The 16,635-nt window shown below is 40.9% G+C and overlaps 1 protein-coding gene across 1 annotated transcript in view; it reads right to left on the bottom strand.

Moving 5' to 3' along the window:
- Window positions 1–16,635, bottom strand: part of Ctnnd2 (catenin delta 2) — a 791,514-nt gene that overhangs the window by 238,200 nt on the left and 536,679 nt on the right. Inside the window, exon 10 of the mRNA XM_051182606.1 lies at window positions 1,251–1,383. Within this exon, the coding sequence (XP_051038563.1) occupies window positions 1,251–1,383 (133 nt within the window). The remainder of the gene's footprint in view (window positions 1–1,250; window positions 1,384–16,635) is intronic.

Below are 16,635 nucleotides of genomic sequence, written 5' to 3'. Positions count from 1 at the left end.
GATCCTAAGATGGTGTCTACATGGAACATTTGTCATGTAACTTTAAAGTGATTTAGGTCACCTTAGCAGTAGGTACATTGTTACATTTAAAATTTACCCTCGCTTAGCATTTAAGGTCAGATAATTCTACGCTGTGTGTGGCTGCCTTGTGCACTACAGGGTGCTCTGTGGCACTGCTGGTCTCCGCCCATGGAGCACCAGTTTCACTACCACACTCCCTTCAAGATCCAGCCATCAACCATAATCCTTCAAGACCAGCTGTCAACCACATCCCTTCAAGACTCAGCCATCACATCACAGCTTTCTGAGAACAACAAAGAAATGTTTTTTTTTTTTTTTTTTCCTGATGGTGGGCATGAACCAACTTCTTCAAGGAAAATCTGTCAGGTTACATGCATTCAAATATAAGCAAGCCAAAATCCACACTAAACTGCAATGGCATTCTCACATCTTTTCCGTCCACTGTTACCCGATTTGGATGCATGCTCAAAGTTGCTTACATGCTGTGGGGATGACTCATTATAGTTTATAAAATCTTTTAAAAACTTGATTACTCAGCTCCTTGCATACAAATGCTTGTCTTTTGTCTGAGAAAACAATTTGAGTTAGCTGCAGTGACCATGGTCATTTTCCAAAAATAAAACACACTACAATGTAATAAGTACCTTAGGGTACTCCAAGAGCATGTAGCATTTTAACAGCCATTTATGTGATGAACACAGACAACACAGGCTTTTTTAATGGATCACATACATCCATATTATATCCACTGCTGCTTCTGTAAATGGTTTGGAACATGTGGTTATACGGCAAAGCCTACAGTGCTTATCCTACTAACAAGTTCTCAAAGACAGACAGGCCATCATGAATCTCAACAATAATTTGAGGAGATAACAATTGATGCTTTGCATTTTTTTAGTCTTGGGAGACAGATTATCCACAAAGACAAGATTAGGAAAAGGAAGACAAATCACAGCCAGCACAAGGCCCTGAAGACTCGGCTTTTCTAAGATCGGCAAGTGTGCCTGGCCCTTGCATCCTCAGTATTCAAACAACACAGGTGGATGTGTGCATGCACGTGCAAATAATTATGTGGCAAGTGCCATGACTCAGTCTCAAGGATGAATCTACAAGTCAACAGTGTAATTTTCATTTTCTCATATCCCATATTTCTGTCTGACAGGAGTCTGAGCATGCCTAAGTATTTATGAACCAAACACTATCCACTTAATGATACTAGCAGCACTTACCTCTGCTTTAATTTTATTGTCTCCGAAACAGAGGTGTTGCAGGTAAGCTGCAGCGTTGGACTGGACGGAAGGGAACTGATGCTGTAACATCTGTATCACTTCGGGCAGCTCTGGGTCTCTCCATCCAAACTCCCTGCACGAATGGAAGCAGTAGAACATTAGGAACAAAGACCAGCACATGCATTGCTCTTCCAACACACACTAAATATGCTTCACAGCCAAGATAACACTTCATAGTGACTGTGATGGCTTCCTCATATCCAGGGCATTTTTGAAAAGGTCTGGGGTATCGGTTTTTAATCTGTTCACATTTGTATACATTCATACTCCATGAAGGTTACATACATATATGTGATCTGAATATTTCCACTGAAAGTTTAGAAAATGATTAGGAAAAGATAACTTACAATACCTCCCCCATTTTTTACTTGGGCTTAAGTGGGTAGAGGACACATTATTCTAATATATTCAAAAGGCTGGCATATATATATATAGCATTCACTGACATTATCAGATGAGAACAACAATGGGTACAATCCAAGAGCAGATGAGAGAATACTGACACTGTTCTTTTACTATTGTTATTTTCAAAACCTTTTAAGAGACAACATGAAACAAAAAGAGAGAGTAGAACCATCAAATGTTCTGAGGATGGAAGTGTAACAGCATGATGATTTAAAAAAGGTAAATTTTTTTTGAAGAGGTTGTCAATGCATGCTAGCAAGTTTTGTGTCCTGTCTTCCTTTCTGTGTCCTCTTCCTTGTTTTCAGGATATATGTTCCAAAACATTTATATCTACTCGAAAGCTCATTTTGTTGTGTTGTTCATAAGAATGTTAATCTAGGACATTCCTCATCTCCCTCAAGTAGATCAAGTGGCCAGTGGGTGAACTCGGGTCCTTGGGCAGACCATATGGCCAGTGGGACAAACTCTGTGGGTCCTCAAGTAGACTATGTGGCCAGTGGGGTGAAATCTGGGTCCTTGGGTAGGTCACGTGGCCAATGGGGTAAACTCTGTGGGGTCTATTCTTAGAAATCAGAGAGCTGATTTTTTTTAACAGAGAAATAAAAATGCAACTTCTGAGACCACAGATAAAAAACCTGACCTCAGAAGCTATAATGGGAACTGTTTATCTGAAAGATGGGCTGGAGGAGAAATGGGGTGACTTTGCAGCCACTCCTACTCCTGGCAAAGTGATTCAGAAGCATCCATCCTACCACTGCAGGTCAAAGCTGTTGCCTGAGCAGAGGACTTATGAAAAATGAAGTAGAGAAGGCAGAGACCAAGGTTAAAAGTTTTCTGGCAAACTCTAACCTGTCCTCTTTATCTCTCCTTTATCACAACTAGTAGAACTGTCAAGCAAACCCTGAAGCATGCTGGTGCTGAAGACAAATGGAATAGGAAGGCTTTCAAAAATGGTTTGTTTTTGTTGGAGGAGATGAAGCATTTGATTTCATGGGGAGGAAGTCTTAAATACACGTGCATTCTGCCTTATGCTGACAAATGTCCAAACAGATTTATCCAGCAAATATTTTCTGAAAATAGTTAAGTGATTACTGGCACTGAATCTTCATCGCCTATGTGATCACAGAAGAAAATAATTACGGGTCGAAGAATGAGAAGTCTGTTTTCCTGTTAATTTAATTTCCCATTGTTGCATGATTCTAGATCACCTCTGTAAATTAAAAACAAAACAATCTAAAAACAAAAACACTGTCCTCATAATAATAGCCCAGGAGAATCATTATGTAAATGAAGCTAAAATCTACAGAATACCTATAAGTTAAACTTCCAAGCAGAGACATTGCATTCCTAAGATGAATAAAGGCAAACTCATACTTTCAGAAAGCAATTAGTAAATAACTCATTCCAGCTTAATTTATAAGCCAGATGGTAATTGCTCTATTAGCCAATGGCTTATAGGGTATACATCACAAAATCTTTCGAGCAAGAGCTCCACGAAGGAAGGCTTAGGGGCCCTAAATATCTGTGTTTCCATGTATCCATATACAAACACACACACACACACACACACACACAGGGAGAGATAGATAGATAGATAGAGATAGAGATAGAGAGAGAGAGAGAGAGAGAGAGAGAGAGAGAGAGAGAGAGAGAGAGCAGACTCAGATGTGGCAGGTGAGCATTCCAAACTGTTCTTGGACAGGTGAACGGAAGACTGGAAGACTGCCGCAGCTCTGGAAATCCCTATCCACAAGCCTTTTTAATCACGTCCCACCTCAATGCTCTTCTAGATCTCTCAGTATGAATGCGACTGCACCTCTCTGGTTCAGAACCTCCAAAGATCCCACTGTTTTGGGAGAAAGGCTCAGAGATCATCCATGACCTTCTATTCTTTCCTGGCTCTGCACACTAATTTGGTGGGAGGCAGTGGCTGAGTGGATGCTCACTGAGCGCGTCTGTTGGCGTGAGATGATAATTCCTACCTTAGCATACTGGTGGGATGGTTAGCAATAATAGCTATAGCTGGCACCCAGTGTGGGCCCTCTAGAAATGTCAGGGATTCCATATAACTAGATGAAGGACAGAAGAATAAGAAATAAGAACCATCTCTAATTTCTAGAAGGCGAACTCATAACTCTCATATGTTACCAGGCTTTACCCTGAAAATGTTAATGGACTGGAGAATATGCAAATGTAACCTTTCCTCCATTAAAGTTTGTCACAAAGACCAACAACATTGTGACTACACCCTCCCTCATGTATGAATGGTCTGCATTGTTAAGATCACAAGGCTTAGCACAGAGCTAAGTAGCTAGCAGTTGTGAAATTCCTTACTATGCTATGCTGGCACCAAATTCAAAGAGTTGGTGGGCTGTCACAACTTTTCATCAAGTTCCCCAAGGAAAAGAACCCCAGCCACCCAGGGTCCTTAGAATTCAAGTTTCACTTTTAGCAAAGCCAGAGTGGACACTCTTCCTTTGACTGCAGCATAAACAACTTCATGGGTACCTGCTTGGACCAATGTAAGAAATCTCAACTCTCCCCTTCTCTCTCTCTCTCTCTCTCTCTCTCTCTCTCTCTCTCTCTCTCTCTCTCTCTCTCTCTCTCTCTCTCTCTCTCTTTTCTCTCTCTCTTTCTGTGTGTGTGTGTGTGTGTGTGTGTGTGTGTGTGTGTGTGTGTCTACTTGTATGTAAGTATACAAGCAAATGGAAATAAAGTAGACATTAGCGGACCTCCTCCATTGCCCTCTATTTTTCTGTGGCAAATAGACTGCTTGATTTTGGTAGGTTGGTTGGCCAATCACTTTACTGCCCCTTTCACCCACAAGCTCTGAGATTACTTCAGCATGCTGATGACCCCCCCATCTCTCTTTTTAATGGGACTACTTGGGATCCAAATTCAGTTCCTCACACCTGCAGGGAGGGAAGGCACTTCACCAAAGAAATCATCTCTTCCAGGCCAGAGAGCATTATAAACTTTTGAACTCTAAAAGTTTCAAAGACTAATTTTAATTTTCATATCTAAAGCTATGAGGTAGGCTGTTTTATTCTTTATTTCACTTTATCTTTGAGGAACTTGGGAGTGCTTCAGAGGCGATGGAATTAGAAAGTAGGCAGAAGGCTTTCATTAATAATAAAAAGGAGATATTCCCATTTTCACTAACTAAAGTGAAGTTATCTGATGATATTCACATGAAAGCATTAATGGTGTCCACTTTATGCTTGAGTACTTTGCAATCCCAAACAAAAAATCTGTTAATTGTATTTTTTTTAAACCTTTAATACAAATAGTACTAGAATTAGGACCACCTAGAAAGAAAGTGAATGGTTATAATTTTGTTGAAAGAAGTGGTTTTCTTCACATTGTACAGTCTTACTAAAAACAGATTCATTCAGCCATATCACAAGCATATATTCGCTCTGCTATGACTCCTTGGTTTAGCCTCATGCCTGGACAAGCCACCCACTCCACAGATATGTGCCAAGCTGTGTTGATAATTTGTTTGTGGTCTAACAAATAAAGCTTGTCTGAAGATCAGAGTTCAGAGCTAGCAACACTAGTCAGCCATGGATGCCAGGCAGTGGTGGCACATGCTTTTAATCCAGCCATTCAGGAGGCAGAGACAGGCAGATCTCTGTGAGTTCAAGGCCACTCTGGGCTACATGACATTGAATCAGTCTAAAAGAAAAACAGAGCTCCCACCTTTAATTCCAGTAATTGGGAGTCACACACCTTGAATGTCAGCACTAAGGAGATGGAAACAGAAGTTGTATAGCTGGACCAAGAGAGGAATGTAAGGCAGGAAGAATCAGGAGCTCATGGCATTCAATCTGAGGATTTGTAAGGCCAGGAACGCCCCTTTGGTCTGAGGATTCACCAGAGGTAAGAACTAGTGGCTGTCTGCTTTGCTTCTCTGACCTTTCAGATTTCAACCCCTAATATCTGGCTCCTGGTTTTTTATTGATAAGACCAAATAGAATTCACACTACACCTACCTCATGAGGGATATAACAAATAATCATGGCAGTAAGAAAAAAAGAGAAGTATTTCTGATACATGGTGGTTTGACTAGGTATGGCCCCCATAGTCCCATGTATTTGAGTGCTTGGCCCATAGGGAATAGCATTATTGGGAGGTGTGGCCATGCTGGAGTAGGTGTGGTCTTCTTGGAGGAAGTGTCCCACTGTGGGGGCAGGCTTTGAGGCTTCATATATACTCAAGATACTGCTGTCTGCTGGACTCTCAGCTCCTTCTCCAGCACAATGCCTGCCTGCATGCCACCATGGTGACAATGGACTAAACCTCTGAAACTGTAAGCCAGCCCCAATGAAATGTTTTTTCTTTATAACAGTTGAGTTGGTCACGGTGTCTCTTCACAGCAATAGAAACCCAAACTAAGACAGATGGATAAGTGAAATGCACGAATCCCCTTAGGAAATCAGGAGAGAATGGTCTCTAACATTCTGTACCTGTCTCAGTGTTTATTACAGGTCTCTGGCTAGAACACATGGTGGTTTAAATGAGAATGGCCCCTGTAGGTTCATATATGGGAACACTTGGTCCCCAATTAATAGAACTGTTTGGGAATGACTAGGTGGTGTGAACTTGTTAGAGGAGGTGTATCCTGGGTGGGGTGGGGAATTCGAGGTTCCAAAAGCCTATCCCATTCATTTAGCTCAGTTTCTTTCTGCTTCTTGTTTGTGGGTCAGATGTAAGCTCTAAGCTACTGCTCCAGCACTGTGACTGCCTGTCTGCTGCCTTTTTCCCCACTATGATGATCATGGACTTTCATCTTCTGAAACCATAGGCCCCAAGGAAATGCTTTCCTTATAAGTTGCCTTGATTACAGTGTCTTAACATAGCCACAGACAAATAGCAAAGAAAGAAGATATTATGGAAAGGCACATTATAGCCTCTAATATCCTCTAAGACCTGACTCCAGGAATCTGTGAATGCTTCCTTATCTGGCAAAAATATACTTTGCAGATATGATCAAGTGAAGGATCCTCTGAGGGAAGGAGATTATCTTGAACAACAAACCTACTGTTCTCTGATGCTAATTCAAGCATTCCTAAGAGAGAGGAGGAGAGGGGCAATGGCCACAGAAGAAGGTGACAATGGCACCTTGAGCTACGGTAGGAGGATGTCTTCAAGGATGAGCAAAGGGTCAAGAGCTGTGTGATGGCAGAAGAACACAGCTCAGGAACTTTTCCAAGGCAAGGAAGGAGATTTTCTGATGGGAGATGTCATTCTGTATATGTTTCTCATACTGGTTAATAATAAAGCACCATTGGCCAATAGGAAAGGAAGATAGGAGAGACAAGGAGGAAAGAGGAAGTAGTAAGGAGGGGTCAAGATGGAGAGTCTGAAGAAAGCAGTATGCTGCCGGCTCCCCGGTAAGAAAAAATACATAGATCAGCAGAAATGTGTTAATAATTAAGGCAGAGCTAGCCGATAAGAAACTAGCACCTGGCCAACAGCATAATATCAAATACAGAGTCTCTGTGTATTATTTGGGGCTGGCGCGGCTGCGGGACAAGACTGGCGGCGGGAGGAAAATCCCGTACTCCTTACAATTTCCCCCAGAGAGACAGTACTAATTGTGATCCCTTGGTTGTAGCATGATGCACCTGAATTTGAATTTATGTCTTGTAAAATTACAAAAGGATAAAGCTTCACTGTTTTAAGCCCCTCAGTGTTGTGTGGATTTGTAACAGCAGAAAGGAATGGATTCAGAAGTTTAGATTTTAAGACACAGCCCTGGAAAGTCTAAGAGAAATCTGTTAGGACAAAGAGATGGAGACAATTGCCTGGTATACCACAAGGGAAAGCACTTCTAGTCTAATTCAGAGTGTCTTTCCTGTCACTTTTCATTATAAAGGCACAGATTATTGACCACCTCTTGGGTATCTACATATTTCTGATGATAGTTTTCTTCTTCTTTGTTTTATTTCTAGAAAACAGTGTAGCCTTAACTTCTTGTATACCCATGTCAACCTGCATGCTTTATCTTAGGATCCAGTGGCAAGTCTACCCACCCCTCACTCCTCACCTCAGCAGGGTTTATTGGATATCTATAGAGTATCTAGTCCCTGAGGTTGACAAGAATCACTTTCTGTCTTGAGGAACTTACATTCAAATAGTAAGTGATACTTAACTGTCAAAAGAGCAAAATAGACTCCTTACCAGATTGTGGTATATGTGTAGTGTGTAGTGTGTTAGGTATTATTTCCTCCAATTCATGTCTAGGTGAAACCTTAGACAGAGTTAAGAGAAAACCTGAGAAGACAAGAAGAGATCATACTGGACTATAGTGGTCCCTATGTCTAAGGAAATGCTCTTATAAAAGAAAGAAAAGGACACAGAACACTAGTGGTCCCTATGTCTAAGGAAATGCTCTTATAAAAGAAAGAAAAGGACACAGAACACCGAGAGAAGACAGAATGTGGAGATAGAGTCAGAAATGGTGTGATGATGCAAGCCAAGAATGTGATGGTTTCCTGACAACACAAGAAGCATCACCTCTGGGAAGAGCCAGCTCTGCCAACAACTTCATCATCAGACACCGGAGATGGTGAGAAATTGGTTACTTTGTTTTTGTTTGTTTGTTTGGCATTGACAGTACTATGTTACAATTGCCATACGGCATTCACAGAACTGTGATTGGGAAATTAGAAGCGTAAAACAAAATATCAACATGTAGGCCTGTGGGAGTTCTGGGGTACTGCCAAAGTTGGAAATGATGCTAGGGAAGAAAGTGCTGCAGCAGGAGTGTGCATGGCACATCAGGAAAGAGGGCAGCGGGCAAAGGAAACAGACTCTGAGCCCCAGGAGGAGAGGTCAAAGGTGTCCAGATACTGTGGGATGTGTCAATTGTTGTTGCTTTTGACTGTGGCATGGGGAGATACAGATGCCAATGGAATGTGTTAATCCAGTTCACATGTTAAAGGGATCACTTGAAAGGAGGTTGTATGCATCTGTTAAAATCACAATCTCTGGGAAAAGTGTGTCAATGACACCTGGATCTAGCTGAGTTTATGGAGGGATCCTTCTGGCCACTGTTGAAAACAGAACCCATGGTCTGCCTGGAAGTGGGGAGCAGCAGAGTGCTGAGGGGCAAGTTGTGAGGTCTGGTGCATTCTGCAGGCAGAGCCGTCAGGCTGTCATGTTGTGGGATTTGTGAGAAAAAAAAAAAAAAAAAAGAACTCCTTGAGCACCCAGTAAGAACCCTGCTCCACCTGCTCATCCTTACCACCCCACCACAGACCCACTCTGGTGTTAGTGGGTGATGCTGCTTATAGGAGGGCACCTGCTGGGCCCCATATCTACCATTTTTGATGAGGATGGTCAAAGTGAAATCACATGTTTCCTAGTGGTTGCTGAAGTACAGAGGACAAACAGTGAAATGGTGAGAACTATTTAGATTCCAAATATTTGAATTTAAGCTTGGACAGCCACAGACTCCTTTGAGTTCAGTTTAGTAAGACCTGAGAGGGAAAAATGAAATGAGAGGATTCGCAAAATTAATGCTTTTGTTTACTTTCTTTAATTACATGCAGTTTAAAAATCAACCAACTCCTGCTTCTACTAAAGACCTAAGTATTCTAAAAGAGCACGAGGCTGTAAAAGATATCCATTTACCTCTGTGATGTTGATGAACCTTAAGATGATAGTTATGTATTCATTAATGTTACTAAATGTATTCAATTAAAAATGTTCCACGAGGAAAAAATGGTCACCTTTAGAATGTTTTGTGTGGATATTTTTATGTGATATTCATGTATGTATGCATATTCATGCACACATGTCTCTATGTGTATTTTACACACACACCCATATAATACTTGACTATATACTGTATATGTTCATATATATTTATACAATACACATATTTTTAAAGGATATTAAACAGTAGACTAAAAACACTATGTATAAATCTTGACTACCTAGCCATCTGCTGAACAAAAACAACAATAGACATGCTCAAGTGGACAGGGAAAGCCCATGAGGTCTCAACCTCTCCCCCACCCGAAAAGTATAGGTAACTAAGGGACACTGAAAGAGGGAGTAGTCTTCCCTAGGAACTAGCAGCACAGCAACTGGTTATCCAATACCAAGTGGTCAGCCACGAAAACTTACACACAAGCAACATTACGTAGAATGAACAGATTATATTTTTTCTTTTTTTTTTTTTAAAAAAAAATTTAAATGTGAAACAAGCGTGTTTTACATGTCAATCCTCTCCCTCCCCTCCTACCCTGTCCCCCTCCACCTGCCCCCAACTCCTACCAGCCCCTTTATGCTCCCCAGGGAGGGTGAGGTCTTCCATGGGGGAATCTTCAAAGTCTATCATATCATTTGGATCTGGGCTTAGGCCCTCCCACATGTGTCTAGGCTGAGAGAGTATCCCTTTATGTGGAATGGACTCCCAAAGTTCATTCGTGTATACTAGGGATAAATACTGATCCACTACCAGAGGCCCCATAGACTGGTCAGTCTTCCTAACTAACACCCACTTCAGGGGGGGCTGGGTTGGTCCTATGCTGTGACTGAAACCCCATCATTCAGGCAGCACAGGGAGACTGGTGGCCACTTTTTATGTTTTAGATGACATTCATATTTTGTCTGTCCTCAGACATGATGATGTAGGGTCTGACTTTTGTTAGACAGTCACCTTGCCTGTGTTTGGTGAGCTACAAAAGTGTTCATGCTCAATGTAACAATACCAAGCCCCACCCATGGTGGAAGCTTGTCCTGGGCTGCCAGGGACCTATTCCGACCCTGCAGTCTGGGCAACAGATGTTCAGTGAAGAGATTTTGACAGCATAGGAGGAAAAGAAATGCTACCTAGCAACTTCCTACTCTAAAGCTGTATGCCTCCACTCAAGCATTATTCCGTGGTCTACAGTTACATCCTAAGCCCTCTGCACATCACAGCAAAGCTACAACTTGAAGGCCCTGAAACAGATGAGTTGCCCTGTCACAGAGAAACCACAATGCTTGTATATACCTTTCTTTTGGATAATGTTGTATCATAAAATGTTTAAGGTAGTAGTTTTGACACTCCTGAAGAATGATTCATAGATTATATTATTTTAGTCTGAGATACAAATACCAGTGGTGGTTAGCTGCTAGAATGGGAAAGCAGAAGAAAGACACCTGGTCAATTAGGTCTGTAGCTAGTGGTGCTTCTGACAAAACAAACCAACCAACCAACCAACAAAAACCAAACCAACCAACCAACCAACCAACCAACCAACCAACCAACCGCAACAAAAACAAATAGAAATGCATCCATCTGACTCAGTTAAGGAAAACATGGAATCTTTCTGCTATTTACTCTTAATATGAGAAGAGCACTGTGGGGTTCTCATTCCTGGCATCAAATGCAGAGGAATTCTTTTTTTCTATTTTTTTTTTAATTTTTCTTATTTTACATATCGATCCCAGTGTTCTCTTCCTCCCTCCTTCCCTCCCTCTCCCCCATTCTCCCATACCATCCCCCCACTACATGTAGGGTGATTCCTTCCAGGAGGGGTCATCAAAATCTGTCAAGTCATTTGGAGTAGGGACTAGGCCCTCCCTCCTACCTCTAGGTTAAGGGAGTATCCCTCCATAGGAAATGTGCTCCCAAAGTCCTTTTGTGCACCAGGGATTCATCCTGGTTGCAGAGGAATTCTTTTTGATCCAATCCTAATGCCTTTAACTTTAAAACTACTAACTTACAGCCATACCCAATGTCTGCATTTTTCTAAATATAAAAATACAAATATTTTTCTATATACAGAAAATATTTTCACCTTCCAGTATGAATCAAATAAGTGACAAAGAGGTATGTGGTGGCAGGAGCTGTAGGGTATTATCCTGGAGAATTCCATGGCTTGGCAATGGAATATATATGCACATTTCTTGTCAAATTACAATAACAATAGTAAGTAAGATTCATTTTTAAAACATAGTATTCACTATGCTTCTCTGTGTTAATAACTTCGTAGGTATGGTTTTTATTGGATCAGCATGTGCCTAACTCTTAGGACAAATGCTCTGATTAAATTGAAAATCAACTGAAAGTTTGCAATGAGTTTGGGGATCACTCTTGGTATTGTCACAGTAGTCACAACTTGAGATGAGTAGGGGGTGACCAGATAGGTCTCAATGTAGGGAGAAGGAAAATGGCAAATAAATAGAAGTTTGTTTACTCAAATCATAAATTCATATAGTAGTCCTATTATTTTTCTCACTAATCAACACTGAAAGCTTTTCATCCAGAAGAATTAGGCCCACCTTACAAGCACTATTCTGAAATCACTGATGGTAAGAACAGTGGCTCTTATGGACATTGGCTTGAGGTAACTGCTGTGCAGGCAAAGTTGTGAAAACTTCCATGTCCTTAGTAAGAAGTGATTGAACAAAAGAGCAGCAAACTCCAGATGCTTTTGATCTGGTGACACGAAGTCAGCTCCTACATATGACAGGCTGGAAGACCTGGGTGGCTCTGTGCTTCAAGATGCCCCTGGCCGGTATGCCTGACAGCTTCCTTTAGTCAGTGGTTGGTCCCATCAACCTAAGAATTGTCAGTTCCACAAAAGATAAAGTTCTCTGGTACCAAACAACCAAACAACCCAAACTTTGAGAAAGCTATGCTGTCTTCATTTCCTCTCCTCTACTGACAGCAACTGATTTTTTTGTTTGTTTGTTTATTATTATAGAAACCTCTGAAAGTCCATGTTACAAAGTGATGAAAATCTTGATTAGAAAATAAAGAAAACATGAAAACAAGTCATCATCAACATCTGAATCTACAGATCTAAGTTCATCCTAGCTTTCCTGCATACTTGGCGTTGTTATATTTTCTCAAACTATTTAAAATAACCCACTGTCCCTTTGAATTTTCTGTGTGTCCCTGAGCAAACTGAGCACTGTGGGAACAAGGGTAAGTGAAAGGTTCCCTATTATAGCTGTTACTTAAATCATAGTGGAAAACTTTAGCTTAATGAGTAATTGTTGGAGGAAGGAGAGATCATTTGCATATGAATGGAAGTCAGTCTCGTAAACTTTAATTTTAGAATTTCAATTAAATGACTCACCAGATAAGTCAGCTGAATGTAAATATTTGTTCTTTGGCGAAAAAAAAAAGATTTTCGCCTTTTTAAAGAATTTTCTTCAGAATATGTTTTGAAATATGCTTTTCAAGATGAAGGACATAAATCACAGCATTTCTTAATGAGCATATAACCAGGGGGGGTAAGGAGATCATTCTAGGGTGTTCTCTGCACCCCATCCTATGTCCCTTCTTCATCTCCCTCTCTCCTTAGAGTGCTGGCAGCAAGTGTAGGAAAAGCTTAGCAACTGATGGCTCTGCTTGAGCCAACACCTGTTTCATACCAATGCACCTGGCATCATAGGACCCTCACCTACATAGAGCTGCAAATCACAGCAAATCATACAATAAGCCTTTAGTCGTTCCCTGCTTCCTTTCAACATGTCAGGGGAATATCTAGGAACTAGGGGATGGGGACATTGTGGTAAGACAACCTTTGTCCTTAGAGTGAATTTTTAGGTAAAAAACAAAACAAAACATTTTTGGTTACATATGACTAGTCATGCATATGATTGAAGTCAGATGATTAAAGTCAGGGAAAGAAAATGTGCAATGAAGGAAAGACTCCATGATCCCAATCTGTCAATCAAATTAGAAAACCACAACTTTTGCACTCAGTTCCTTTTTTCTGCAATCTATGAAGGAAGCCCCTGGCTGCTCTTGGCACTCTAGCTCAAGGAGCCTGAGGCTCCTTTGCAGTGCGAACCGTGCTGTCTCATTATTACTGTTTGCTATTTATGTGCACTTTTCTAACTCTCTGAATCAGAAGCCAAGCACCTGGAAGAACCAGTCTAGACAGAGAGAGACCCCTGGTCACAGGATAGCACAAGAATCATGCAATGTTCACAAAAGTCCCACTTGAGGGGCAGCTGTCAGAGCAAACACTTCTTTTATTACATACAACATGTTCTTCACAGTACGAAACTGGGCTTAACATTTTCTGTCTTCTATTTGATCTTAAGGGCCTTCCTTCCTGCCCATTCCTTGCCCTTTCTCCAGAGCCTTTGTTGGGCTGCGATGAACTCAGATTGCAGAAGGAGAAATCACAAGAGAGAGCTGAGAGCCAGGGAAAGCAAACAAATTCAGTGATGACAGAGCTCTGCCCTGGGGTCAATGTAACAAGCAATTTGTCTCGGATTTGACTGCATGGGGGTGGTAAAAAAAAATGTGAAATAGATACTTCTTGCCCTTCTACCTTAGAGATGATTATCACGTAATTATTAGACATATTGTCTGCTGGATGCTGCATTACTTTCCATTAAGCCCTGACTTACCTTCACTCCACATAGACAGAAATTAGTTTAGTGAGAAGTAACATGTGTTGAGCGTGTTCTGTGCAGCTCAGAACTACACTTACGTCTTGTCTGTTAATGTGCACCTCATTCCCATCAGGTAGTACACTAATTCTCACACATCGATGCAGCTACTGTGGTTCAGTCACCCCCAAAACTTTCTAGAAGTCCATAATCAGGTGATTATTGTGTCTGTGGTCACAACCAAGATGCTCACCATCTTATCAAACATTCTTTAGTATTTTATGAGTTAGGTACAAGAATAAATTCATGCCCACTAAGAATTCCATTAGGATGAGAAAAAGAAATTATTGGATTTAGTGCACACACCAGGCATAATGTAGTTTGAGATCTAGTTCTGTAATTAAAATACATGTATTAGTTACCCATATGGTGACATTTTATGTTATTGACTTTCACGCTTCCTCAGGAGGCAGGATCAGGTGACAGAGCAAAGAAAGATGGGTCCTCTCCACCAAAGACTGCACAGCTTGTTTGCTTCTCAATCATGATCTGGCCTCAATTCTACAGACAGCCTACTTCTCCAGATTCCTTCCTAATTTACATTTTTTTTCCTCTGGCGTTTGTTAGTCACCTGTCAACCATTTAATGAATCAACATGGTAATCAAATAAAATAGACTGTCTATATACCCATCTCACTAGAGAATTGTGTTTCTTGTTAGTTAGTTGAAAATAAAAAGTCCTCCAGAAAAAGTACTTTTTCATTATTTGCATTATTCTACCAATCTAGTATTTAATATTTGAAGACTTCTAGAAGGGATTTTTTTTTCAGAGCAATCATAATCTGTTGGTTAAGATTTAAAGATCACATTTTCTTTAAGAATGATGTAATATAAAACACATAACCTTCTACAGTCTCAATAGTCACTTATTTACCTGGTCTAATGTGACTTTGATCTAGAATTTTTAATTAAAATTTATCACGATGACTAGAAAAGCAGAGTGGACATTCAGAAAATGATGCCTGTCTAGTCATTAAATCTAACAAGCTAAAGCCTTAACTGGATTGAAAAAGATATAAATCTCCCTTATTTTATTGTAGCTGCTCAATAAATGTTAGTAATCAATTTAGCAATCTTCCCCCAAAGTGCTGTGAGTTGGCGGCTTTGGGTGTTTCTGTTGACAGAGGAAGGGTTGGAACACCAGGGAGCTTGAGTGACCTGCCCAGAATTGTAAAAGGACCCGGAGTTCATGGGTCCACATTCAGCCTTCACTGGACTCTTCCCCTCTGTTCCACACTCAAAGTCAACCCCATGGCAGCTGAGGGTATCAAACCTGGCAAAGGAGGCTGCATTGTTCCAGCATTTTTTCCAGGTAAACAGTTAAGCAATTTAATCCTAAGAAAGTCAGAGGACCTGGCTCCTGTGACACAGAAGAGGCCAGAATGCCACCCATTTCCCTGTTGCCCTTGGACAAGTATTTTGACTCCATTTGTTAGGTATCCGAGATGCAGACCAGATTGAGAGGCCAGAACAAAACAGTTTTTCTTTCACAAGGTCAGAGGAAAGGTGTAGTTCCTAGAGCTCAGAGAGCTTCAAACTCCTTCAACACCACTAGAGGTGAAAATTAGTTTTTATTTGCCAGGCAAAGTAAAAAGTCTGTATTTCCCTGAGTAAGAAGAGTCAACTGTGGCTCTTATTTGCATATGAAAGTACTTGTAGTTGATTAAAAAACAACATGTACATTTTGATAGCCTAGAACATAAACCCTAAGGGAATGAACTCAGGTCATCAGCCTCAGGAGCAATTGCCTTTACCCACTGAGCCATCTTGCTGGCTGTATACTTACAATTTCTGTTCTAAGCATTAAGCCATTAATGGTACATTTTAAGATGTGCTCTGTTCTCCATTCATCATGCATGTGTCAACTGCAACGTTTTTCTACATATCCCTTGACCTATTTATGTTTAAGTCTTTGAATATTTAAGATTTCAAGTTTACTATTCATTGTGTAAGTTAATACTTCCTTTATAGTTAAATCAAAGGGAGACAGGTTTGCACTAAGAAGACAAGAGATGGGCAAATACCAAAGCTTACTTCAAGATAATTGTCTGTGCATGTGCATTTTAAGTCAGGGCTTGTCATATATGTGGTCTTTGAGGGTTCAGGAGATGGTGTCCCAGAAAAAAAGGACACAGAGGTGGCCTTGGAAGCCAAGTTTCTCTCTAGCCTTACTTGCCCTCTTGTAAACATCCTTTAATTTCCCCCAAAGGAAGCATAAAAACAGGAACTTCCTGTCTTATTAGCTTTTCTACACCATCTCGTATAAAGGAAACATTTAACTGGGGTGGCTCCCTTACAGTTCAGAGGTTCAGTCCATTATCATCACAGTGGGTCATGGCAGTGTGCAGCCAGATGTGGTGCTGGAGAAGCAGCAAAGGGTCTGACACCTTGCAGGAAACAGGAAGTGGTCTGAGTGTCACATTGGGCATAGCTTGAGCATATGTGAGACCTCAAACCTTGCCTCCACAGTGACATACTTCCTCCAAAAAGGCCACATCCACTC

This window comes from Phodopus roborovskii, unplaced genomic scaffold (assembly GCF_943737965.1).
Source record: "Phodopus roborovskii unplaced genomic scaffold, PHOROB, whole genome shotgun sequence".
Taxonomy (NCBI): Eukaryota; Metazoa; Chordata; class Mammalia; order Rodentia; family Cricetidae; genus Phodopus; species Phodopus roborovskii.
This window is presented reverse-complemented; position numbering and strand designations above follow the sequence as displayed.